General features: G+C 45.5%; 1 protein-coding gene across 1 annotated transcript; it reads right to left on the reverse strand.

Annotated features, from left to right (window-relative positions):
- Positions 1-791: 791 nt before the first annotated feature.
- On the reverse strand, positions 792-12,215 carry LOC105708589 (replication protein A 32 kDa subunit-like). Its single transcript, XM_064363545.1, has 5 exons — positions 11,926-12,215; positions 11,290-11,406; positions 4,113-4,220; positions 3,859-3,953; positions 792-1,486 (listed from the first exon to the last, which is right to left on the reverse strand). Exons 2-5 carry the CDS (start codon positions 11,374-11,376, stop codon positions 1,402-1,404), a joined length of 375 nt encoding a protein of 124 aa, XP_064219615.1. The 5' UTR covers positions 11,377-11,406; positions 11,926-12,215; the 3' UTR covers positions 792-1,401.
- Positions 12,216-27,138: the final 14,923 nt, after the last annotated feature.

Consider the following 27,138-nt stretch of genomic DNA (forward strand, 5'->3'; position numbering starts at 1 on the left):
GAGGTACAGAATGGCCTGATTGTAAGATTACGAAGCAGGCTGTGTAGCCAAGTACCTTAGGACGCTGACCAGCTGCAGTTAAGGATGAGGACTTGGAAATTATGAGACTGGGTTAGGATCCCAGCTTGCCACCTACCAGCCAGGACTATGAACAATCTCTTATTGTGCTTTATATTCCTGGTACCTGACCTATGGGTTGATATAGCACGTATCCAAAAACCACTAAATTAACAAGCAGTTATTAACTGCTAAGTCATCACCCAGATAGTGAATTCTTATTTGCATGTTACACTTCACTAACTTTATCTCAAAATTAGCTCTTTCATTGAAGATGGAGATAACTTCTAGACTTGTCAAAAACATCTCTGAGCTAGTTTCTTTTTCTGTAAGAAACAGCTGATCAAGTGGGCCAAAAAATCAAAAAATGCCCATAGGCTTTTGGAAAGTCTCATCTTGAGGACAAGTGGGTAGCTATTCGATTCAGTTACATGATCACACACTGCCAAAGAGTCAACATTACAGTCCATTCCATAATCCCTTTAAATGGCAATATTAGCTTTAGATGCTTTACAGACTATGATTTATTCAACCTTTACACCAAACCCAGGGGGAAAAACATTGTTTTGTTTTTGTGAATGAGGAAATGGAGGTTCTCAGAGCTGACACAGCCTGCTCTATCTAAACTGAGGGAGAGCCAGAATTCAAATCCAAGTTTCACTATGTTACATTGCCTCAGATGACAAAGTAGTCATTACATTACTCGGAAAGAAAAATGAGAACATTTTTAGAAGTTACTACAAGCGAACTGTTTTATTAAACATAGAATGTACTTATTTTGTACAAAACGCAGTAACACTTCCTTTCCTCTGCCCCTGGAGGCACCACCACAGAACTTCATGTTCATAGAAACATACCGTCATGACAAATAGCAGTCACGACAAGCAGGAAAGTGCAATTCTGAAAGTAATGCCACACAACCGAAGTGGGACAGAAACAGGCAGAGGCCAGCAGGTTACTCGGTTAGGGCTCTGCCTACAAGGCCCTGCTCATCTTCTTTCAGCACGAAAAATTTTTAAAAGAAACTCCCGAGCACTATGTAAGTACTCTCCGGGTAGCGTCCTTCCAATTCCATCTATCTTGATGTTGTAACAAGCTTATTTGTAACTTCCTCAAGAAATGCCACCCTGGACTGCATCCCTGTCAATTGTCCATCTCCCTTTGAGCTTCAAACAAAACAAAATAAAACAGAACAGTATGTTTCAAAAGGACGTCAGTAGAGACCTTTTACACATGAAACCTACTTCCTAGAAGCCACCTGGCCGAACGTATGCAGAGCTAGAGACAAGAGACTGTGAAACTAGGTCCAGCTGTAAAATATCTCAGGCACCCAATTAGATCCAGTTACTCTGCATCTGTGGATTTAAAATGATCATCATCCACAGTAGAATAGATGTGCCCCTCATTGCTCAGAAAATCCACAGCTTGCCTAGAAAGAAAGAAAGAAAGAAAAAAAGTCATTTTCAGGCCAATGCAGAAGGAAACCGTCTTTTGGATATGGCCAAATATGCAAATTTTGCTCATCTCCCAACTTTCTACCGTAGCTAAGAATTGACAACTATTTTGCACATTGAAGGCTCACACAGGGAGAACTACCGGTAAAATTACAAAACAGCTTGTTCATGGAGACAATAGCTATTAGGGCTGTCTTGGATCCCTCTCCCAAACTGTAAAGGAAAGACAACAGGGCCTCACTTAAATACAGTCTAAGCGGGAAAACAAGGATCTAAAGTTGCAGTCACGCACACAAAATCTCCTAGTAGAAACAGTTGTCTTTAAAAGTCCCCCTTTTCCACCCACACACTGAAACCTCTTTGGTCCCCCTCTGGGAAGTAAAGTTGTGGGAAGCAAAGGAAACACTATGAAACCTTCCAACCTTTCAAGGTCCTCAGGATGTCTGTAACTTACTTACTTACTTACTTACTTATCCATTTATTCATTCATCCATTCAGAGGCAGAGTTTCACTTGTTGCCCAGGCTGGAGTGCAATGGAGCCATCTCAGCTCAATGCAACCTCCCCCTCCTCGATTCAAGTGATTCTCCTGCTTCAGCCTCCTGAGTAGCTGGGATTACAGGCACCTGTCACCACACCCAGTTAATTTTTGTATTTTTAGTAGAGATGGGGTTTCTCCTTGTTGTCCAGTCTGGTCTCGAACTCCTGACCTCAGGTGATCCACCCACCAGCCTCTCAAAGTGCTGGGATTACAGGTGTGAGCCACCACACCTGGCCCAGTAACGTAAATAGCCGCAATCAGCAGAGCACCTACGTGATAGCAGGTCTCTACCTCATCAGCACAGCAACTCTGAGATAGGAATTATCCCTACTTTACAGCATAGGAAATGGAATTAGTTCTGAGCATTTCTTTTCTATCTAGGCCTGGCATATCAATTGATTTATAGTAACAAATAACTATCACAAGCGCCATAAGCCAGTTTGTTTGATTAGTTTACTACACTGGAATCAGGAGGCTGCTTCTCTAAGATGGAATCAGGATAAGGCTGTTGGAAGGACTGATTGTTGAATAAGGTCCAGATAGTACACTCAGTCTACCGTGGGAACAGTAAACAGCAATGGGAGTGTACACCTGAGGACCAGGAGCCGAGGACTTCCCTCCTCCAGTCTAAATCCCATAAGGAAATCAGGTCAACTTTTTGCTCAGAATTATTATATATCCCTCACATATAATGGTCCTTAGTGTTTGCTGAATGAAAAACTTTACTGAATGAGTGATGTGATGGGTAGCACCATTTTAGTGCATAGTCTTTTCCTATTTTTCCATAGCTGAACAATTTCCATTCTGTCAATAGGGTCGTGTTTGTTTGTTTATTTATTTATTTATTTTAGAGACGGGGTCTCGCTTTGTGGCCCAGACTGGAGTGCAATGGCTATCCACAGGCACGATCCTACTACTGATCAACACGGGAGTTTTGACCTGCTCCGTTTCTGACCTGGGCCGGTTCACCCCTCCTTAGGCAACCTGGAGGTCCCCCTCTCCCAGGAGTTCACCATATTGATGCCAAACTTAGTGTGGACAGCCGATCAGCATAGCACACTACAGCCCAGAACTCCTGGGCTCAAGCAATCCTCCCACCTCAGTCTCCCGAGTAGCTGGGACTACAGGTACCCACCACCGCGCCTGGCTTTTTCTTTTTTCTTTGGTGACAGTCTAACTCTGTCATCCAGGATGGAGTGCAGTGGCACAATCATGGCTCACTGCAGCCTCGACCTTCTGGGCTCAAGTGATCCTCCCACCTCAGCATCGTTGGTAGTTGGGACTACAGGCATGCGCCACTGTGCCCAGCTAATTTTTCTGTGTTTTTTTTGCGGAGACAAGGGTTTTGCCATGTTGCCCAGGCTGGTCTTGAACTCCTGAGTTCAAGCAATCTGCCCACCTTGGCCTCCCAAAGTGCTAGGACTACATGCATGAACTACAGTGCTTGGCCAACTTATACTTTTTTTTGAGACAAAATCTCACTCTGTCACCCAGGCTGGAATGCAGTGTGTGATCTTGGCTCACTGCAACCTCCGCCTCCCAGGTTCAAGAGATTCTCTTGCCTTAGCCTCCAAACGGCTGGGATTACAGGTGTCCGCCACCACACTTGGCTAATTTATGTATTTTTAATAGAGACAGGGTTTCACCCTGTTGGCCAGGCTGGTCTCATACTCCTGACCTCAGGTGATCCACCGTGCCTGGCCAACCAAGTTTTACTTTTTAAACTCACTTCTCATTATCAAGAAACCTTTGTGAGGTGAAATAGGTACAATGCCAGAGCCTGAGCTCATGAAAATCAAATACTTACTTGATTGAGAGTACAGACATGTGTTTCAGCTGGTTCTTGAGATCTTGAAAGTTCAACCCTTCAGGTCTTGGACAAGCCTTAATCAAATTCAGCACCTGAAGATTCAAATCAAAAAGACCTTAGCAACAATTTTGAATTGGCCTCCCCTTAGCAAACCTGAGTCCCTTTATAGGAAAGAAATGAACCAGGTACTTAAACGGTCTTAGCTCATTAAGGAAGTAACAAAATTTAAGATTGTCTGTGATGGTGTTTACCTGGTTTTGGGCCACAGTGAGGCCATTTGCTGGCATAAAGCTATTCCCACCAAAGTTCTCTGCTTCACTCATTCCTGGATTGCTGATAGGTGCTCTCCCCGCTGAGGGCTGAATTAAGAAATAAGTTAACAATATTAAGAAAATCCCCCAAGTTAAACACAAGTCTTTACTATTTCAGGCAGCCGGTTAAGCAGCTTACAAAAAACAATTTAAACAAATTTCCCGGTTACACTGTTTGCACTGCAAGGGACAGTTATTATCTAATGAGTATTTCATAGGAAGATAGAGTAACTCTCTGAAGCACATAAATATCAAAAAGAGAAAGATAACTCCGCCTCAAAAAAAAAAAAAAAGAGAAAGCCACTCTTGGCTCCTTTTGTTTGTGATGTGAGAGGAACCAGAGAAGAGTAGCAGTGAGAAGAAAATTACCCAGAGACTGCTATTACGGCATCCTCGGGGTTCACTCACCCAAGCACTCACTGAGTGTCAAGAGGCATGAAGCACTGCAGGCAGAGAAAAGGAGATACAGTCCCTATCATCCTCGTTCCTTCTTTTTTTTTATTACCAAATTCTTCGAATGCTCTGCAATCACTATTTTCATTTCCTTTCTCCCCAGTCACTCCTCAGCCCACCGTGTTTAGGTTCTCCCCAAGTACACCTCTGAAACTGTTTTCACCAAAGTCACCAATAACTTTTCAACAATTATCCAAAATTCTCTTTCAGCCCTTGTCATAATTGACCTTTCAGAAGCAGACACTGCTGACCACACTCCTCTTGAAATGTGTTCCTCCCTAGGCTTCCTGACACCGTATTCTTCCGGTTCTCCACTTGCCTCTCAAACTAAACCTTCTCAGTATCCCTCATTAGCCTCTTCTGTCTCCCAGAAGGCTGACAGTGCCCCCAGGATTTCATTCCAGACCGCCTCCTAGGCCACAAATCCTCACTGCCACCCATCTAACTGGATACCTCCACTTAAACATTTCAGACGCCTCAAAATAAGACAAAATTCATTACTTTCCTCCCCAAACCTGCTTGCCCTCTTTTATTCCATCTCAGTAAAACCAAACCCAATCCCAAAGACCTCAGTCATCATTTCCCCACTTTCCTCAATCTGTCACCACAGCCTGTCACTCGACAGTGTAGCTCAAGTCGATCCTCATTAGCCCTGGTCTCCTGGGTGGTACCTGAGCCTCTGGCCTCTGGTGCTCCCATCAACCCTCCCATTGCTATGAGTCATAACCTCCTCTAGTCGTGCCACTCCTCTACATAAAGCTTTCAAGCAGCTCCCTATGCCTGTGGAAAGTGTAAAACTCCTGGCTATTCACCTGTATTTGATTCTTGACCTCTTAGAATACACTTTACTCCCCAGCTGCACTTGGACTTCTTGCCATCCTCAAACGTGCCGCTGATCTGAGCATGCTGTTCCCTGTCTGGCATGCTCTTTCCCTTGTCTACCTGGTAAACACTCTTCTCATCCTTCTAAATCCAACTTAATTGCCACTGCCTTGTAAAGCCTCGCCTGACATCCCCCAAACCAACTAAAGCCATTTTCTTCCTTCTCGGCTCACAGCACTTGCACAGCACCATCACGCTGTGCGTCACTTTCCCACGCAAGTCCTTCCATTGCTGCACAGTGCTTGGTGGACAGCATGTGCCGTCAGTGCAACATCTACTGAACTGAATCAAAAACAATAACAGAGGACCAAATAGATTCAAGTGCCCACAATTGATTAAGAGCACTGTGAAAGCTCATTAGGAGAAATCCTGTCTAGTCAGGAGATTCACTTGTTCAACAAATGCTCATTAAAAGCCTACAGCCCACCAGGCAGGGTGGGTCCTGCCTGTAATCCCAGCACTTTGGGAGGCTGAGGCGGGAGGATCACTTGAGCCCAGGAGTTCAAAACCAGACTGAGCAACACAATGAGTCCCATCTCTACCAAAAAAAAAAAAAAAAGAAAAGAAATCAAGGTCCCTTGAAAGCATGTCTTCAGCCTTTTTCATAACTGACACTACAGGCACACACCACCATGCCCAGCTAATTTTTAAATATTTCTGGACACATAAACATTTGTGGGGAGTCTTACTATGTTGTCAGGGCTGGTGCTGAACTTGGCCTGAAGTGGTCCTCCAGCCTTGGTTGCTCAAAGTGCTGGGATTATAGGCATGAGCCACCATGCCTGGCCCATTCTCACTTTTCACCCATTTTTATCATACAATATTTGATACATACAGAAATATGTTACGAAGTACAGTAATGAAAGAAACACTCGGGGCCGGGCGCGGTGGCTCACACCTATAATCCCAGCACTTTGGGAGGCTGAGGCGGGTGGATCACGAGGTCAAGAGATCGAGACCATCCTGGTCAACATGGTGAAACCCCGTCCTACTAAAAATACAAAAAATTAGCTGGGCATGGTGGCGCGTGCCTGTAATCCCAGCTACTCAGGAGGCTGAGGCAGGAGAATTGCCTGAACCCAGGAGGCGGAGGTTGTGGTGAGCCGAGATCGCGCCATTGCACTCCAGCCTGGGTAACAAGAGCGAAACTCCATCTCAAAAAATAATAATAATAAATAAAATAAAAGAAACACTCTGAACTTTGTACCCTTTCTCATTCTCTTTAGCTCACTTCACCTCTCCATCCTCTACTGAGTCTCTTTTGAAGATCCCAACAGCAGATCTCTTTCATAGGCTTCCTTGACTTCAGGCAGCATTCTATAGTCTATCTCTACTCTCTATTTCTTGAAATGCTCCTTCCAGAATATTAACACAATCATATCTCCTGGTTTTTCTTCTGCCTAACCAGCCACTTACTTGCCTTGCATTGGTTCCTCTTCTGCTTCTAGACTTCTAAAGGTTAGTGTGCCCCAGAACTCAGGTCTCTGCTCTCTTAAGTCCCTAGTAGGATCCAAGATAGCTGATCACTAGCAGCTCGGGCACGTAGCTCCCAGTGAAAGCGCAGAGAACGAGAGGACGCCACACTTTCAGACGAATATTTGTAGCTCACGGACCAGGAGATTCCCAGCGGAGGAGCTCCACGGGTCGCCAGAGCGACTCTTGTGGCCGGCGCGGCGGTTTTGCTGGCACCTTAAAGCGGCAGTTCTTGGTGCAGAGTCCAGAGATTCCTGGGCAGAAAGGCACCATCAACCTTAACACCACTGTCTTGGCCGGCGCAGTGGATTGCTCAGATTTTGGTGCTGGGAATCAAAAAGTTGGACGTCCGCTCAGAGACCTAGTTAGAAAGTCGGTAATTACAAAGACGACAGATGGATAAATATATAATCAAGGGAAGAAAGCAGCCTAAAAAGGCAGAGAATACTCAAAATCAGAATGCCTCTCCCTCTACAGGGGATCGCAATTCCTCATCAGAAACGGAACAAGGCTTAATGGAGAACGAGTGTGTTCCAATAACATAAGCAGGTTTCAAAATGTGGGTGATGAGAAACTTCTGTGAATTAAAAGAACTTGTTCTAACCCAATGCAAAGAAACTAAGAACCTTAAAAAAAGGTTTGACGAAATGCTAACGAGAATGGACAATTTAGAGAGGAATATAAGTGAATTGATGGAGCTGAAAAGCACAACACGAGAACTTCGCGAAGCATGTACAAGCTTAAACAGTCGAATTGATCAAGCAGAAGAAAGGATATCAGAAGTCGAGGACCAGCTCAGTGAAATGAAACGAGAAGACAAGATTGGAGAAAAAAGGATAAAAAGGAATGAGCAAAGTCTCCAGGAAATATGGGACTATGTGAAAAGACCTAATCTACGTTTGATAGGTGTACCTGAATGTGATGAAGAGAATGAATCCAAGTTGGAAAATACTCTTCAGGATATCATACAGGAAAACTTTCCCAACCTGGCAAGGCAGGGTAATATTCAACTCCAGGTAATACAGAGAACACCACAAAGATATTCTTCAAGAAGACCAACCCCAAGGCACATAATTGCCAGATTTATTAGGGTTGAAATGAAGGAGAAAATAGTAAGGGCAGCCAGAGAGAAAGGTCAGGTTACCCACAAAGGGAAATCTATCAGACTCACAGCAGATCTCTCAGCAGAAACCCTAGGAGCCAGAAAAGAGTGGGGGCCAATATTCAACATCCTTAAAGAAAAGAACTTTCAACCCAGAATTTCCTATCCAGCCAAACTAAGCTTTATGAGCGAAGGAAAAATTAAATCTTTTGCGAACAAACAAGTACTTAGAGAGTTCACCACCACCAGGCCTGCTTTACAAGAGCTTCTGAAAGAAGCACTATACATATAAAGGAACAACCAATATCAGCCTTTCCAAAAATATATCAAAAAGCAAAGAACATTAATACAATGAAAAATTTACATCAACTAATGGGCAAAACAGCCAGCTAGCATCAAACGCCAGTATTAAACTTATATATACTGCAATTGGATAAAAAGCCAAAACCCATCGGTATGCTGCATCCAGACCCATCTTACATGCAACAATACACAAAGACTCAAAGAGAAAGAGGAAGATTTACCAACCAGAGAGTAAAAATAAACAAATAAACAAAAAGCAGGAGATGCAATTCTCGCCTCTGATAAAGTAGACTTTAAAGCAACAAAGATCAAAAGAGGCAAAGAAGGACATTACATAATGGCAAAAGGATCAATGTAACAAGAAGAGTTAACGATTCTATAGATCAATGAGATAGAAAATCAACAAGCATATTCAGGACTTGAACTCAGACCCGGAACAACTAAACCTAATAAACATTTATAGAACTCTCCACTTCAAATACACAAAACATACATTACCACCTCACACCTATTCCAAAAGTGACTACATAATTGGAAGTAAATCACTCCTCAGTAATCGCATAGCATTTCATAGGTTTAAATGAAATATTGGTTGGCTGTTTGTTTGTTATCTTCTTCCCTTATTCCTTCCTGACTACATCATTAAGTATAATTATCAGTATAAAAGAGGTTTTCAATACCTATTACTAAATTGCATTCTAGCCTGGGCAAGAAAGCAATACTCCCATTCTCTCTCCCTCTTTCTTTTCCTTTTTCCTCCTCCCCATTCTCTCTCTCTCTTTCTCTTCCTTTTTCCTCCTCCCCATTCTCTCTCTCTCTTTCTCTTTAAAAAAAAAAAAAAAAAAAAGTCCCTAGTAATCTCATCATTTAGGGCTCTACATATCAGCTACACAATGATGACTCCCAAAGTTCTATCTCTATCCCTGGCCTCTTCCTTGAGTCCAGCTTTATATATTCAGTGTCCACTCTGTACTTCACTGGGATATCCAACTGGCATCTCCTACTTGGTGACTCTAAAACAGAACTCTGGATTTTATCCCAAGGAGTCAGTTTTGAATCCTCCCTTTTCTTTACTTCTAATGTTGAATCCACCAATAACTCTTGTTAGCTCTACCTTCAGAATATATTGGAACCCATCACTTCTTATCCCAAGAATCATTTCCCTGAATTATTTCTGTGGCCATTTCTGGTGGCTCATACTCTGTTCTCAGAACAGCAGCCTGAATGCGGTTTGTTTTTCTTTTTTTGACATGAAGTCTTGTTCTTGTCGCCCAAGAACGAGAGTGCAATGGCGGGATCTCGGCTCAATGCAACCTCTGCCTCCTGGGTTCAAGGGATTTTCCTGCCTCAGTCTCCCAGGTAGATGAGATTACAGGCACCTACCACCATGCCCAGCTAATGTTTGTATTTTTGGTAGAGACGGGGTTTCACCATGTTGGCCAGGCTGGTCTTGAACTCCTGACTTCATGATCCACCTGTCTTGGCCTCCCAAAGTGCTGGGATTACAGGCATGAGCCACGACGCTCAGCCAAACAAAAAATGTGAATAAAGGCAATCCTTACCATGGCCTCCAAAGCCCCACATAATCTGGGCTCTGCCTCCTTGCCTACAACCCTCTCTCTCTTTCCCTGTAATTGGCTTCACTCCAGACACCGCCTTCTTGCTGGTTTCAGAGATGCCAGGCTTACTCTACACTCCTGGCTCTTGCACTTCCTAGTCCCTCTGGTTTAGGATGTTCTTCTCCATCAAATTGTACCATTTTTGCTCCCTCCATCACCCTCTTCTCCCATTTTGCTTTATTTACTTCAGAGCACCTATAACTACCTAAAATTCTGTTAATATTTGTGTTTATTGCTTGTTTCTCCCAAGAATATAAGTACATCGTGTTCACTGCTATACTCAAAGGGGGACTCGAATGATTGGCACTATCAGATCAAGGTAGGCTCAATACATCTTCTTCTCTCTTTTTTTTTTTTTGAGACAAGGTTGCTCTGTTACCCAGGCTGGAGTGAGTGGCACAATCACGGCTCACTGCAGCCTTCATCTGCTGGGCTTAAGTGATCTCCCAAACTCAGCCTCCCAAGTACCTGGGACCACAGGCATACACCCCCACGCACAATTAATTCTTTAATTTGTTTTTTGTAGAGACAGGGTCTCCCTGTGTTGCCCAGGGTGGTGTCTCGAACTGGGCTCAAGTGATGCTCCTGCACCAGCCTCCCAAAGTGCTGGGATTTCAGGCATGAACCACCATCCCTGGCCCTGACAGCTTTCTTTTTTTTTTTTTTGAGACAGGGTTTTGCTCTTGTTACCCAGGCTGGAGTGCAATGGCACGATCTCAGCTCACCGCAACCTCCACCTCCTGGGTTCAAGCAATTCTCCTGCCTCAGCCTCCTGAGTAGCTGGGACTACAGGTGTGCGCCACCATGCCCAGCTAATTTTTGTATTTTTTAGTAGAGACGGGGTCTCACCTTATTGACCAGGATGGTCTCGATCTCTTGACCTCATGATCCACCTGCCTCAGCCTCCCAAAGTGCTGGGATTACAGGCATGAGCCATCACGCCCGGCCACAAAATGCTATCTTGAAGGGACTACTCTCTGAATATGCAATGACAATCCTGGAGCTAAGAGCTCAGCGATAATTACATGTCTACACCTGAGGGTTGTCACAGGCCTCAGCTGTCCAAGCCAGTAGAGTCAGAGGAACTCATAATTCTGAGAGAAACATCAGGTTTTCATCTGGAGTAAAATACAATGACAAAGCTAATAGAGAAAGTGTTCTGAGGATTTAATGATGCCTTTCTCTGGCTCAACCTTCAAAATGTCAAGGAAATCAAAGCTGGAGCACAAAAGTAGCCTATGTTCTTCCACGGAAGAGAAAAAGCTAGGAAAGTGAGGCTACTCACCTGGCCACTGGCTTTGCTCAGTATCATGTGTGCATTAATCACTTCTAGAATATGGGCAGTGAACTCATTCATATCCTCCAGGGGCATGATCTTAAAGGCTACTAGGCTCTTTTTGTTCTATTAAAATGAAGAGAAGAATGTGAATAAACAATGAACATACATCAATGTCAGGTCAACATTGTGGCTCTTTTCTTGGTTATAATATTAATATTTCACCAATATGAGAAAAAAGTTATATACTTAAAATTTTAACTCAGAGATAATCTAAATACGGTCAAACATGAGGAGGAAAAAACTAAAACTAACAGCTAAGGGACATTAGTAATTTCCCCAAGGTTGCATAACTGAGCAAAATCTAGACTCCTGACTCTGAATCTAACATTCTCCTTTCTCCAACTAATGGATGCCACAGATGGCAATTGTAGAAGGAGATTCTGTTCTTTCTTTACCATTTTGTTAGTTTCATGTTAAGGTAAAAACAAAAACAACACCCTGTTATTTCCTTTTGAAGAAGACAATAAATAAATAACTTCCCATTAAACATGGAGACTTAAATATTTCAACTATCCAAAGCCATGACATGAATCTAGAAACTGCTTCATGAAAAAACACTTTACTATTTAATTCAGACTTTACCTGAAAAGATCTCAGGTGGCCTGCCACTTTCACATACGTTTCTGGAGGAACCACAGTGTTTTCACTGCTGGCGTCCTAACATAAAATAGAAACATGTCATTAGGGTTTTAGTGATGCTGGTGAAAGCCTCTTTAACATTCCTAAATTATGCATAGAAAGAGAAAGTTATAAAGTAGAAGAGTTAAAGGATTCTAAAATGGCATTAAGTAGTCTGCCCTGCCTTTTACAACTTCCTTTTTGGAAAATCAGGAATTACAATAAAAATACCTTTCAAAGTTCTGTAGCACATTATAAAAAGGCAAACAGTTATGACACTGTCATTCAAGGTCTTAGGCACACAATTTTCTTTTTTTTTTTTAAGAGAGAGAGTCTTGCTCTGTTACCCAGGCTGGAGTGCAGCAGCATGATCTCGCTCGCTGCAACCTCTGCCTCCCAAGGCAGGGTTCAAGTGATTCTCCTGCCTCGGCTTCCCGAGTAGCTGGGATCACAGGCGCCTGCCACCCCACCTCAGCCTCCCAAAGTGTTGGGATTACAGGTGTGAGCCACCACGCCCAGCAGGTACATAATTTTTTGGTGGATATAGTTATTGACAAAGCAATTCTACTTACAGGAATTTAAGAAACTAACTAAGAACATGCATTAAGATTTAGATTTACCGGCCGGGCGCGGTGGCTCACACCTGTAATCCCAGCACTTTGGGAGGCCGAGGCGGGTGGATCACGAGGTCAAGAGATCGAGACCATCCTGGTCAACATGGTGAAACCCTGTCTCTACTAAAAATACAAAATACAAAATACAAAAAATTAGCTGGGCATGGTGGTGCACTCCTGTAATCCCAGCTACTCAGGAGGCTGAGGCAGGAGAATTGCCTGAACCCAGGAGGCGGAGGTTGCGGTGAGCCGAGATCGGGCCATTGCACTCCAGCCTGGGTAACAAGAGCGAAACTCTGTCTCAAAAAAAAAAAAAAAAAAAAAAAAAGATTTAGATTTATCATAGTATAGTTCCGGAATACTAAACATTTTAAAACAACCTAAATATCCAACATAAAGTCACATTTATATATGAGGATACTCCACACTGTTGCAAATAACACAGAATTCTATTTATTGTCTGGAAAAACAAATCATGACACATGGAAAAAAGCTGATTTTTCATTTGGGACAATACATACAACACTGTTTATAATGGCTGACTAGGATAATTACAAACAGTCTCATATTTCTTTTTCAGTTTCCTAGAATATTACACATTATTTAGAAGAAAAATACATTAGCTGATTTTTAAAATTCTTTTCTGACTACATAAAATATTTTACTTAAAAAAATTTGAAAATATACCCAGGCATGGGGGCTCACAGCTGTTATCCTAGCACTTTAGGAGGCCAAGGCAGGAAGATCTCTTGAGCTCAGGAGTTTGAAACCAGCCTGGGCAACATAGCAAGACTTTGTCTCTAAAAACAAACACAAAAAAACTAGAAAACATGTGTTTAAAAATAAAAACTCTGGCCAGGTGCAGTGGCTCATGCTTGTAATTCTAGCACTTTGGGAGGCCAAGGCGGGCAAGTCACTTGAGGTTAGGAGTTTGAGATCAGCCTGCCCAACATGGTGAAACCCTGCCTCTATTAATAATAGAAAACAATGGCTGGGCGTAGTGGCTCACACCTATAACTCCAGCACTTTGGGAGGCCAAGGCAGGTGGATCACGAGGTCAGGAGTTCGAGACAAGCCTGGCCAACAAAGGGAAACCCCATCTCTACTAAAAATATGAAAATTAGCCAGGTGTGGTGGTGCGGACCTGTAGTCCCAGCTACTTGGGAGGCCGAGGCAGGAGAATCACTTGAACCTGGGAGGTGGAGGTTGCAGTAAGCTGACACCACACCATTGTACTTACGTCCTGGTGACAGAGCGAGACACTGTATCAAAAAAAAAAAAAAAAAAAAATTAGCCAGGTGTGGTGGTATATGCCTGTAATCCCAGCTACTTGGGAGGCTGAGATGGGAGAATTGGAACCTGGGCGGCAGACGTTGCAGTGAGCCAAGATCATGCCACTGCAATCTAGCTTTGATGACAAAGACTAGCTCAAAAACAAAAACAAACAGCAAAAAAAGGCTCTGCAAATTCCATCACCTGAGTGCAACCTTTTTTTTTTTCACATCGCCTATTTATTATTTTACATAGATGAATCTATAGGACAAATAAAATTTCATTCCCATGGCCAGGCGCCTTGGCTCACCTGAGATCAGGTGTTCAAGACCAGCCTGGCCAACATGGTCGGAGAGAGATCCAAGATGGCTAATCACTAGCAGCTCGGGCTCGTAGTTCCCAGTGAAAGCGCAGAGAACGAGAGGACGCCACACTTTCAGACAAATATTTGTTGCTCACGGACCAGGAGATTCCCAGCGGAGGAGCCCCATGTGTCCCCAGAGCTACTCTTGTGGCCGGCGCGGCAGTTTAGCTGGCGCTTTAGCACGCCAGTTTTTGGTGCAGAGTCCGGAGATTCCCGGGCAGAAAAGCACCATCCATCTTAACACCGCTGTTTTGGCCGTCACAGTGGACTGCTCAGACTTCGGCACTGGGAATCAACAAGTTGGACGCCCGCTCAGAGACCTAGTTAGAAAGTCGGTAATTACAAAGACGACAGATGGATAAATATATAATGAAGGGAAGAAATCAGCGTAAAAAGGCAGAGAATACTCAAAATCAGAATGCCTCTCCCTCCACAGGGGATCGCAATTCTTCATCAGTAACGAAACAAGGCTTAATAGATTACGAGTGTGGTCCAATAACAGAAGCAGGTTTCAAAACGTGGGTGATGAGAAACTTCTGTGAATTAAAAGAACTTGTTCTAACCCAATGCAAAGAAACTAAGAACCTTGAAAAAAGGTTTGACGAAATGTTAACGAGAATGGACAATTTAGAGAGGAATATAAGTGAATTGATGGAGCTGAAAAACACAACACGAGAACTTCGCGAAGCATGCACAAGTTTAAACAGTCGAATTGATCAAGTAGAAGAAAGGATATCAGAAGTCGAGGACCAGCTCAGTGAAATGAAACGAGAAGACAAGATTGGAGAGAAAAGGATGAAAAGGAATGAGCAAAGTCTCCAGGAAATATGGGACTATGTGAAAAGACCTAATTTACGTTTGATAGGTGTACCTGAATGTGATGAAGAGAATGAATCCAAGTTGGAAAATACTCTTCAGGATATCATTCAGGAAAACTTTCCCAACCTGGCAAGGCAGAGTAATATTCAACTCCAGGTAATACAGAGAACACCACAAAGATATTCTTCAAGAAGACCAACCCCAAGGCACATAATTGCCAGATTTATTAGGGTTGAAATGAAGGAGAAAATAGTAAGGGCAGCCAGAGAGAAAGGTCAGGTTACCCATAAAGGGAAACCTATCAGACTTACAGCAGATCTCTCAGCAGAAACCCTACGAGCCAGAAAAGAGTGGGGACCAATATTTAACATCCTTAAAGAAAAGAACTTTCAACCCAGAATTTCCTATCCAGCCAAACTAAGCTTTATAATCGAAGGAAAAATTAAATCCTTTGCGAACAAACAAGTACTTAGAGAGTTCACCACCACGAGGCCTGCTTTACAAGAGCTTCTGAAAGAAGCACTATACATATAAAGGAACAACCAATATCAGCTTTTCCAGAAATATATCAAAAAGAAAAGAACATTAACACAACAAAAAATTTACACTAACTAATGGGCAAAACAGCCAGCTAGCATCAAATGCCAGTATTAAAGTTATATATATTTTAATCGGATAAAAAGCCAAAACCTATTGGTATGCTGCATCCAGACCCATCTCACATGCAACGATACACAAAGACTCAAAACAAAGAGAAGGAGGAAGATTTATCAACCAATCAGAGAGTAAAAATAAACAAAATAAATAAAAAGCAGGAGATGCAATTCTCGCCTCTGATAAAGTAGACTTTAAAGCAACAAAGAGCAAAAGAGGCAAAGAAGGACATTACATAATGGCAAAAGGATCAATGTAACAAGAAGAGCTAACGATTTTATAGATCAACGAGACACAAAATTAACAAGGACATCCAGGACTTGAACTCAGACCCGGAACAAGTAAACTTAATAAACATTTATAGAATTCTCCACTTCAAATACATAAAACATACATTACCACCTCACACCTATTCCATAAGTGACTACATAATTGGAAGTAAATCACTCCTCAGTAATCGCATAGCACTTCATAGGTTTAAATGAAATATTGGTTGGCTGCTGGTTTGTTATTTTCTTCCCTTATTCCTTCCTGTTTATATCAAGTATAATTATTGGTATAAAAGAGGTTTTCAATACCCATTACTAAACTGCATTCTAGCCTGGGCAAGAAAGCAATACTCCCATTCTCTCTCTCTCTTTCTCTTCCTTTTTCCTCCTCTTCTTTATTCTTTTTCTTTATTCTTTCTCTTTCTTTCTTTCTTTCTTTAAAAAAAAAAAAAAAAGACCAGCCTGGCCAACATGGTCAAACCCCATCTTTACTAAAAATACAAAAATTACCCAGGTGTGGTGGCAGGCATCTGTAATCACAGCTACTCAGGAGGCTGAGGAAGGAGAATCACTTGAACCCAGGAGGTGAAGGTTACAGTGAGCCAAGATCACACCACCGCACTCCAGCCTGGGCGACAGAGTGAGACTCCGTCTCAAAAAAAAAAAGTTGAAATTAAAAAGAAAAAAATATGTTTACCCTATGAGTTATTAGGGAAATGACAATTAAAATCACAATGGGATTTTATTTTATTTATTTAATTTTGAGACGGAGTCTCGCTCTGTTGCCCAGACTGGAGTGCAGTAGGGCAATCTCGGCTCACTGCCACCTCTGCCTCCTGAGTTCAGTGATTCTCCTGGGTCAGCCTCCTGAGTAGCTGGGATTACAGGTGCCCACCACCACACCCAGCTAATTTTTGTATTTTTAGTAGAAACAGGGTTTCACCACGTTGACCAGGCTGGTCTCAAACACCTGACCTCAGGTGATCCACCCACCTTGGCTTCTCAAAGTGCTGGGATTCCAGGTGTGAGCCATGGCACCTGGCTGATATTTTTTCTACTTTAAAGCCCCAATTGAGCAGAAGCAGAACTGGGAAGGAGGCATGTATGTGTGGAAACCTGGCTTAACTGGCACCGTATGTCTGATTTCAGTCATGTCTTAGGTGCCCCTCAGAGATAAGCACCCCAAGATGGGGCTCAACTGCCTCTTACCCTTAATCAGCTCTGGATGACAACACAGAGAAGCCCCTCCTGTTCACTACAGGATTGACAGCCTCACACTCATGTGGGCACAGTGCTGCTGGGGGACACAGCCTGTCCCCATCCTGGGACACAAGCCCACCCTGGATGAGAGGTGACTGCTGGTTTCCCCAGTCTTGTGCCCATTGATGGGCCACCTGCTAAGGAGGGGAGGTAGACCGTATTCCCCTTTCCAGGGTAGGAGAGGTGGTGAATCCTGTGGAGAAAGACATCTACTGACAGAACAGCCTGCTCCCCAGGGGATCCTGGCCCAGGATCATCTGTTTGATGACCGCTTGCCAAAAATATGTTCACTACTACGTATAGATCAGAATTTCAGAGTCAAAAGAGACCCAGCCAGACCCCTCATTTTGCGAATGAGCAAACTATGGCAGTGAGGATTTGTTTCATTCAAGCTGTGTGGATCAGACGTCCATGACTTGGGCATGCGGAAGAGCACCACCCCTGCTACCCCTACTGCTACAAGAGGATCACCTAGAGGGAGACAGCCACGCACTCATGATGCTGTCCAGACCCTTGACTGCTGGAGTGGAAGGATGGGGCGAGTGAGAATGGCAATAGCAATTTACTACCTGAGGTGTGTGGAGCACGGTTTTCCCAGCAGAGGCCACCGTGATGAGAGAATGTGTTCTCTTTCCAGGGTCCACAAGGGGGCGTAGTTTTAAGGGCAAGAACTTCCCAGCGCCGTATTTTCTCCCCCTCCCATCATCTTCATCCAGGAGATTTAACGGCTTCTCTTTAAATTTCATGGTCGCAGGACGAAACAAAAAGTCACTCCAGTGGAAGTTCTAAGGAACTCCGTTCATTGGCCCGAGGCCTTAGAGAAGGTGGGGGTTCCTTCCAGGTTAAGAGTCTCCTTCTTCCACACCCCTCTGGACTCCATGTTTGGGTCCCGACATTCGGAAGCTGCTTTTCCTCTCCTAAACTCCAACTCTCTCTCTCAGTTCCCTACCACTCAGCGTGGAAACTGTCTTTCCTCTCCTGGATTCCATCCTTGATTCACTCAGTGTGAGAGGAGCTTTCCTTCTCTGGTTTCCCCCTTCTGGAAACCCTTCTCACTCAGTGTGAGAGTTAGCTGTTTCTTTCCCTTCTCCTTTTTCTTTCTGCTTTCAATAAAATCACTTTCTACAAACACTTTTGAGTCCGGCATTTATGGATCTCCTCTGTCATTCTTAAGAGGACGATAGACGAAGAACCTGGAGAAACGTCCTCTCGGGAACTGAGGGCACCCCTGAACCCCAATATAACAAAGAGGTGTGGAGAGAGGACATGGGGTGGAGGTTGGGAGAGGGGAGGAGAGCCTGCCATGTAAGCCTTGCTAGGGAATTACCAGGAAGGCACTGAAGGATTTCTTTTTTCTTTTTCTTTTTTTTTTTTTTTTTGCGACAGAGTTTTGCTCTTGCCCAGGCTGGGGGCAATGGCACGATATTGGGCTCACCACAACCTCCACCTCCCGGGTTCGATTCTCCTGCCTCAGCCTCCCAAAGTGCTGGGATGACAGGCATGTGCCACCACACCTGGCTAATTTTGTATTTTTAGTAGAGACAGGGTTTCTCCATGTTGGTCAGACTGGTCTCAAACTCCCGATCTCAGGTGATCCACCTGCCTCGGCCTCCCAAAGTGCTGGGATTAAGGCGTGAGCCACACCCGGCCTGGATTTTTTCTTAAAAAAAAAAGCAAAACAAAACGAAACAAAAGATAAATGACGTGCTCAGGTAGATATTTTGGAAAATGCAGAGAAACTAATATCACACATCCTCAACCAGAGTAAGGGAGGCATGGGAAGGTCTCAGGCATGGGCAGTGACTGGTCAGGTTCAGATGATAGAAAATTCCTGGGGTAGCAGGTGAATAAGGGGGTCCCTGGTCTCTAGTGAGTCTCTCCATGCAGGGAGATAAGCAGGTGTTCTGGTGCTCTCTTTGTCACAGCTTAGCAAATCTAGAGGTAAGTCAAGGTGTTTCAAGAAGACTAAGGGGAGAGTTTGTCCATTAGTTGTGCCTATGGGAGGGGAGGGGGGCTTCAAAGAGTTTCACACTGGATGTCTCCTCGTGGTGGAGGGGAGGGCATTCCACACAGGGGCTACCGCGGGAGCACAGATAGAGCAGAGTGGACTACAGGTCGGCATGTGCCAGGGTGGAGGGAAGGCCCTTGAATGCCTGTAGATTTGGGTGCTCTCTGTGGTGAGGGAATAAAACCATTGCCTGTTTCCCTGGAGGGAATTGGATGCTGAGGCTTCTACTTCTTCTTCTTCTTTTTTTTTTTTTTTAAGATAGGGCTTCACCATGATGGCCAGGCTGGTCTTGAACTCCTGACCTCAGGTGATCCATGCACCGTAGCCTCCCAAAGTGCTAGGATTATAGGCATGAGCCACTGTGCCCGGCCCTCTTTTTTTTTTTTTTTTTTTTTTTAAATATTATTTATTTTTCATTTTTGAGATGGAGTCTCGCAGTTTCACCCGGGCTGAAGTGTAATGGGACGATATTGGCTCACTGCAACCTCCGCCTCCCGGGTTCACACGATTCTCCTGCCTCAGCCTCCTGTGTAGCCTCCTGAGGGATTACAAGCGCACATCACCACAGTCGGCTAATTTTTTGTATTTTTAGTAGAGACGGTGTTTCCCCTTGTTGGCTAGACTGGTCTTGAACGCCTAACCTCGTGATCCGCCCACCTTGGCCTCCCAAAGTACTGGGATTACAGGAGTGAGCCACCCTGCCCGGCCAACTCTTCTACCGCTTAACAGGGGCACGGATGCAGTTCCAGCGTCCGCCAGCAGGCTGGGCCCTGTGCCCACTTTTGGACCTCCAGGGCTGTCGAGGCAGGAGATGGGGAGGGCGGGAAGGAAGAGAGTCTGGCTCAACCACCGGACACTTTATGTGAGTTACCCCCTTAGTTCCCCACACAGCCCTGAGAGGAGGTTGGCAGTGTCCCCATTTTACAGACGGGGAGCTTGAGGCTCAGGGTGCATGGACCCAGGTCACAGCCCTGGCAAACCATGCAGTGGGCGTTCTAATCCAGCCCTGAGGTTTTGAAGCAGGAACAGCGCAGGGGAGTACCTGGCCCAGGCTGCCTCCCTTGCCTCTTTCCAGGTCTGTGACAGGCTGTGGACTTTGGTCCCTTTCTGAGTTTTTTCTTTCTCAATTTCTTGTCCCTTCTGTCTCTATCTCTGTCCCCTTTGTGGTATGTGGGACTTCAAGTACTGCTGTCTCCACAGCTGTGCCAGGTTGGGGCTGGGCAGCTCTCCATAGAGGCTGGCACCCATGGCCGGGGGCAGGGTTACCAGCAGGAAGAGCACTCCTGAGCCCCTTACCCTGGCTCCCAGGTTGCCTGCCCCAGCGGCCCCCACATCCCCACCCCCCCACATCAGGGCGCCTGCAGTCCCCGTGCCCTGTCCTGCTCCCGGCAGTCCTCCTTCTCCTTTGGGTCACTGGCAGCAGCATCCAGGCTCACCATTATTGTCCTCACCTTTGTGGAAAATTAGCCAAACCCTCTTGATTCCCTCCCCGCCAGCTGCCCCAGCTGCCCTCCCATTTCTCCGCTCCACTTGCCGTCCCCAGTTCCTCTCTTCCATTTGCCGTTGAACCCACTCTAGTCAGGCTCTTCCCTCAAACTCACTCCCTCCACAGTCAATCATGTTTGCTTCTCGGCGGCCCCTCATTTCCCTCTGAGTGAGAGCCAGCCTCACCCTGCCCTGCACGCCCTTGCCCTCCCATCACCTCTCTGCTTCACTTTGCTCGCTCCCCTGTAGACACCGGGCTTCTAGCTGTTCCTTCCACGCTCAGGACGCATGCCCGCCCTGCCCCTTGGTCTGGACCTCTCTCCCAGACGTCAGCAGGGGTTCCTTGCTCCCTGTCCCTACGCTGAGAAAGAGAAAAGCAGGCCCTGACCTCCTGGAGCCAGCTTGGCACCAAGTGGGGCTTCAGTATTCTCCAGCTGAATGCAAATGACTTTGCAGGACATCAGCAGCAAACAAGCCATCCTGTGGCCGTGATGGATCATGACACAAACCAGGCCACTCCAAAATTATGTCTGAGCACAGATAAAACATGAACATTGTCCAAGCCATAAAAAGGACCAATCATCCCTGCAGTGGGCGTTGACTTTTAGCCCCTAAAACATTTGTCCAGGACCTCAGAATGTCACAGTTGAAGGAGGATCTTTGCAAATGTAATTAAGATCAGGATCTTGAGATGAGACGGTCCTGCATTAGGGTGGGCCCTACTCTAGGAATGATCTAATAGGAGGCAGAAAGAGAGAAGGCAGAGACACACAGGGCAAGGCCATGGGAAGATGCAGAGGTTAGAATGATCTGTCTGCAAGCCAAGGAGCACAGGGATTGCCTCAGAGCTTCCAGAAGGAAGCAACCCTGGACCTCCCTGATTTCCGGCCCCTAGAACTGTAAGAGGACACGTTTATGTTGCTTTCAGCTGCCAGGTTTGTAGTCATTTGTCACAACAGACCCAGAAAGGAATACAATCCTCCTGGCTCAGGGGAGAGGCTGTTGCTTCTGACTAATCACAGCTCTAGCCTTGCTCTAGTCGTCCCTCCTTGTAGATGAAATGTATTCATGTCCTCAGCTATAGAATTACCCTTGCTTCTGCACAGCGTCCAATCCAGAGTGAAGCCCTGCTTTGTGTTTTCTTTTCTTTTGAGATGGAGTCTGGCTTTGTCACCCAGACTGGAGTGCAGTGGCATGATCTCGGCGCACTGCAACCTCCACCTCCCGGGTTCAAGTGGTTCCCCTGCCTCAGCTTCTCAAGTAGCTGGGATTACAGGCACACACCACCACGCCCAGCTACTTTTTGTATTTTTAGTAGAGCTGGAGTTTCACCATGTTGGGCCGTCTGGTCTTGAACTTCTGAATTCAAGTGATCCACCCTGATGGGATTCCCAAGGAGGTAGGATTACAGGTGTGAGCCATCGTGCTGGGCCTGAAGCCCTGCTTTCTTTCTTTATGTTTTTTTTTTTTTGAGATGGAGTTTTGCTCTTGTTGCCCAGGCTGGAGTGCAATGGCACAATCTCTGTTCACTGCAACTGCCACCTCCCAGGTTCAAGTGATTCTCCTGCCTCAGCCTCCTTAGTAGCTGGGATTACAGGCATGTGCCACCACGCTTCATTAATTTTTTTGTAGTTTTAGTAGAGACAGGCTATCTCTATGTTGTTCAGGCTGGTCTTGAACCCCGACCTCAGGTGATCCACCTGCCTCGGACTCCCAGAGCGCTGGGATTACAGGCGTGAGTCACCTCGCCTGGCAGCCCTGCTTTCTTAAGTCCTCAAAAGTCATCTAACCGAAATCCTATAATTCTTTCCAACACCCGCTTACTGAGTCACCCCATGGTTTCCAATGGTGTGTGCTATCCCTATGAGTCACAGACCCAACTTGTTCAGAGGTAGGGCTGTAAGGCCACACAGGGTCGTGGGGTGTCTCTTATGCTGTGCTGAGGTGCAGGACCCGAGAAGTAAAGAGACAGGACACTGAAGAACTGGTGAAGAGCATCTGGACTTGGGGGGCCACGCCACCTGTGAGCGGAGATTGGCAACAGCCCCAAAAGCCCAGAAGCATCTGTATTTATTAGGTACAAGCAGGGGGCAGGGTCGTGAGTGTGGTCATCATCTATAGGCTTGGTAATAGGGCATGCATAATCACATGAGTCACAATCAAGGGGGACACCCCATTATGTCACCTGGGCAGAGAAGTGGGCCGTGCGCAGTAGGGGGCCGTGCCGTGCGCAGTAGTAGTGGGTCGCATACAGAAAAGGGGTCCACCCTCATTAGGTCACCGAGGCAAGGAGGTGGGCTGTGTGCAACAAACAGGTCATGCGCAACACTTCTTATCTGGGGGCTGGAGAGTTCAAAGGATTTCTAATAGAAGGATACTGTAAGCCAATGCAGTGGGAGCTGGCAGACTTGTGCTTTTCTCTTAAGATATTTATGGGAGGATGATTTGAGCTAGCACAGAAGCGAGAAAAGACTGACAGGGTGTACAGCCGCCGTGACTGGTCACACCAAAGGGGTTCTTCTCCCTCGGTGATTTCCAGGATCTCAGGCCTGAGGCCTACTTTCCACAGGAACTGGCTGCAAGGTACTCCAACTCCTTTATCAGGAGGAGAGGCTCTTGCTCCAAGCCTGCCATACAGCTTATGCTGTTTCAGGCAGGGACGCCACCGCCTGGGTCTTTGGTTCTCGTCCTGGTCTGGCTGTTTTCCCATGTACTGCTTCTGTTCTGTGACTGCTCTAGGCATTCCTCCTACTACAAACTACTATATGGTTATATGGAAGGATTATATAAATCAGCACTAAATGTCAGTACAGCTCCGACTACAATACCTATATGATTACATAGAAAGATTATATAGAAGTAAGTATGGTAGATGTAAGAATTAAGTATGATTACATAAGCTAGATATATGTAATCAGTAAGTTATACTTCAGGCACTAATTCTATAAACTAATATGTGATTATACATATAAAGGATTATACAAAGGAAATAGCTGAGTAATAACACTATAAGATATTCTTCAGGCATTGATTGTGCCTGGGGTCTGGACAGTTCTCCTTCCTCAGTGGCCATGGGAGGTGTTACCCACATCCAGATGCCCCTGTGTTCCTGGGGTTCTGTGGCTGGAGGGCCGAAGGCCACCATCTCAATGAGGCCAACCCTCCTCACTCCCACCCCCTGATCCCCACCTCCCCACTTGCTCCACTGTTCCCACAGCACCCTCCCCTCTACTGCATACTGCCCTGTGGTGATGTCATTTACTTATTTACTGTGTAGTTGTTATGGCCTGCCTCCCCTCACTTGAGGGTAAGTTCCACTAGGGGCGGGGGCTGTTGTCTGTTTTGATTCCCAGTGTATTCAAAATGGCTGGAACAGCCTAGCACATCACTGGCAATTCATAAAATTATGTTGAATGAATGAATCAATGTCGGGACAGGAGCAAACCAAGGAAGCTCCTAACCAGCCTGGCCACCAGGAAGGCCTCGCAGGAAAAGGGCTGTCAGGGCTGGGATCTGAAGGATAAATAAAGGTTATCCAGGCACAAGAGTGGGGAGGAGAGGCTGGGTGCCGCGGCCCACACCTGTAATCCCAGCACTTTGGGAGGCCAAGGTGGGTGGATCAGGCCGAGGTGGGTGGTCAGAAGTTCAAGACCAGCCTGGCCAACATGGTGAAACCCCATCTCTACTAAAAATACAAAAAATAAATAATAAGGAAGTGTGGGAAGAGTATTCCGGGCATGTACAAAAGGCCTGGGGAAGCAAGGAGGTGTTTCAGGATTGAGGAAATGCAAATGCTTTGATGTGGCCGGACAGAATGTTTTGGAAGGAGAAAGCAAGAGCTGACGCTGGAATGTCGTCAGGGGCCAGGACACGAAAGACCAGGTCATCAGGAGCTCAGACTTCACCCGAGGGCCATGGGGAGTCCTGTGGAAGTGTTGAAGCAGGAGGTGACAAGTCAGAGCTGCATTTAGGAAGAGCAGAGGGGCTGGTCACCGTGGCTCACACCTGTATCTCAGCACTTTAGGAGGTTGAGGCAGGGGGATCACTTGAACCCAGGAGTTCGAGACCAGCCTGGGCAACCTGGCAAAACCCCGAATACCAAATATTACCTACCCAAAATACCAAAATTAGCCAGTCTAATAATTCTGTCTCTAAATAAATAAATATATACAAATAAATAAATATATCTGTATTTTTTGTTTTGTTTTAATAATAATTGTAATTCCTAATATGTTGTGCAAGGAGATCAGAGAGGAAAATCATATTAATTTGATGTTTGTGGAAAAACTGTGCAAATCACATTTAAAGTCACCACGATGTGAGGATGAAATCTGGTTTGTTTTTTTTTTGAGACGGAGTTTCGCTCTTGTTACCCAGGCTGGAGTGCAATGGCGCGATCTTGGCTCACCGCAACCTCCGCCTCCTGGGTTCAGGCAATTCTCCTGCCTCAGCCTCCTGAGTAGCTGCGATTACAGGCACGCGCCACCATGCCCAGCTAATTTTTTGTATTTTTAGTAGAGACGGGGTTTCACCATGTTGACCAGGATGGTCTCGATCTCTTGACCTCGTGATCCACCCGCCTCGGCCTCCCAAAGTGCTGGGTTTACAGGCTTGAGCCACCGCGCCCGGCCGAGACTGAGTCTTAAAAAAAGAAAAAACGGCCGCGCGCGGTGGCTCACGCCTGTAATCCCAGCACTTTGGGAGGCTGAGGCGGGTGGATCACGAGGTCGAGAAATTGAGACCATCCTGGTCAACATGGTGAAACCCCATCTCTACTGAAAATACAAAAAATTAGCTGGGCACGGTGGCACGTGCCTGTAATCCCAGCTACTCAGGAGGCTGAGGCAGGAGAATTGCCTGAACCCAGGAGGCGGAGGTTGCGGTGAGCCGAGATTGCGCCATTGCACTCCAGCCTGGGTACCAAGAGCGAAACTCCGTCTCAAAAAAAAAAAGAAAGAAAGAAATCTATGAAATCTCCTCAACTGGGTGCTGTGGCTTAAGCCTGTAATCCCAGCACTTTGAGAGGCCGAGGCAGGTAGATCACTTGAGGCCAGGACTTTGAGACTAGCCTGGCCAACATGGCGAAATCTTGTCTCTACTAAAACTACAAAAATTAGCCGGGCATGATGGTTCACGCTTGTAATCCCAGCTACTTGGGAGCCTGAGGCAGGAGAATCGCTTGAATCCAAAAGGCAGAGGTTGCAGTGAGCCGAGATGGTGCCACTGCGAGGTTGGGTGACAAAGTGAGACTCCATCTCATAAAAAAAGAAATCTCAAAAGTAGAACAAGAGGAAAGGAAATGACAAGTTGGTCCAGAAGCTCCAACATCTGACTGAAAGTTGTTCCCCAAAGAGAAAACCAAGCAGACAGACAAAAAACAACCAAGGAAGTTTCCAGAACTTAGGGGCATGAGTTTTTAAATTTAAAAGATCCGCAAAAGCCCAGAAGCAAGAATGCCAGACCCGCATCTGGCTAAGCGTGTGGAATCCCAGAGTACCAGGGCCACAGGAGAAGGCTCCCAGCCCTCATGTGTGAGGGATCTGGAATAAGAATGGCATCGAACTTCCCAACATCACAAATAGGACTGCAGCCTCTCAAGTAGCAGGGACCAGAGGTGTACGACACAGCTACTTGAGAGGCCGAGGCCGGAGAATCGATTGAATCCCGGAGGCAGAGGTTGCAGTGAGCCAGGACTGCACCACAGCACACCAGAAACAATGCCTCCAAATTTGTGGGGAACATTGTTTTAACCGGGAACTCAATACCAGCCAGACCACTGCTGAAGAATAAACAATGCTACACTTTGGGTTTAGGTTTAGAAGCAGTCTTTTTTTTTTTATTATTATTTTTTTTTAGAGACAGGGTTTCTCCATGTTGGTCAGGCTGGTCTTTCTGACCTCAGATGATCTGCCCGCCTTGGCCTCCCAAAGTGCTGGGATTACAGGCGTGAACCATCATGCCCGGCTAATTTTTGTAGTTTTAGTAGAGACAAGGTTTCACCCCGGCCTAGAAGCAGTCTTTAAAAAAAAAAAAAGTGTAGCAAAGAATATCACTGAATGCTTTGATTAAAAAAAAGTAAAAAAAAAAATTATGGTAAAATATGCATAATATAAAATTTACCATCTTAGCTGGGCACGGTGATATAAATGGCATTTTAAGATGGTAAACTTTAGATTACAGATCACACCTGTAATCCCAGCATTTTGGGAGGCCAAGGCGGGCAGATCACATGAGGTCAGGAGTTTGAGACCAGCCTGACCAACATGGAGAAACTCCATCTCTACTAAAAATACAAAATTAGCCAGGCATGGTGACACATGCCTGTAATCCCAGCTACTCAGGAGGCTGAGGCAAGAGAATCGCTTGAACCTGGGAGGCAGAGGTTGCGTTGAGCTGAGATTGTGCCATTGCACCCCAGCCTGGGCAACAAGA

This window comes from Aotus nancymaae, unplaced genomic scaffold, assembly GCF_030222135.1.
Source record: "Aotus nancymaae isolate 86718 unplaced genomic scaffold, 86718_ANA_hifiasm-v0.15.2.pri h1tg000053l, whole genome shotgun sequence".
In the NCBI taxonomy this organism is placed as follows: domain Eukaryota; kingdom Metazoa; phylum Chordata; class Mammalia; order Primates; family Aotidae; genus Aotus; species Aotus nancymaae.

What these genes read in the sequence shown, in the direction of transcription:
- LOC105708589 (XM_064363545.1), bottom strand. Translation starts at nt 11,376, where the DNA reads ATGCCCCTGGAGGATATGAATGAGTTCACTGCCCATATTCTAGAAGTG. An exon ending in TGAGCAAAGCCAGTGGCCAG is followed by an intron (nt 4,221 to 11,289) that starts GTGAGTAGCCTC and finishes TTCTTAATTCAG; the next exon opens with CCCTCAGCGGGGAGAGCACC. An exon ending in ATGTCTGTACTCTCAATCAA is followed by an intron (nt 1,487 to 3,858) that starts GTAAGTATTTGA and finishes CTTTCTTTCTAG; the next exon opens with GCAAGCTGTGGATTTTCTGA.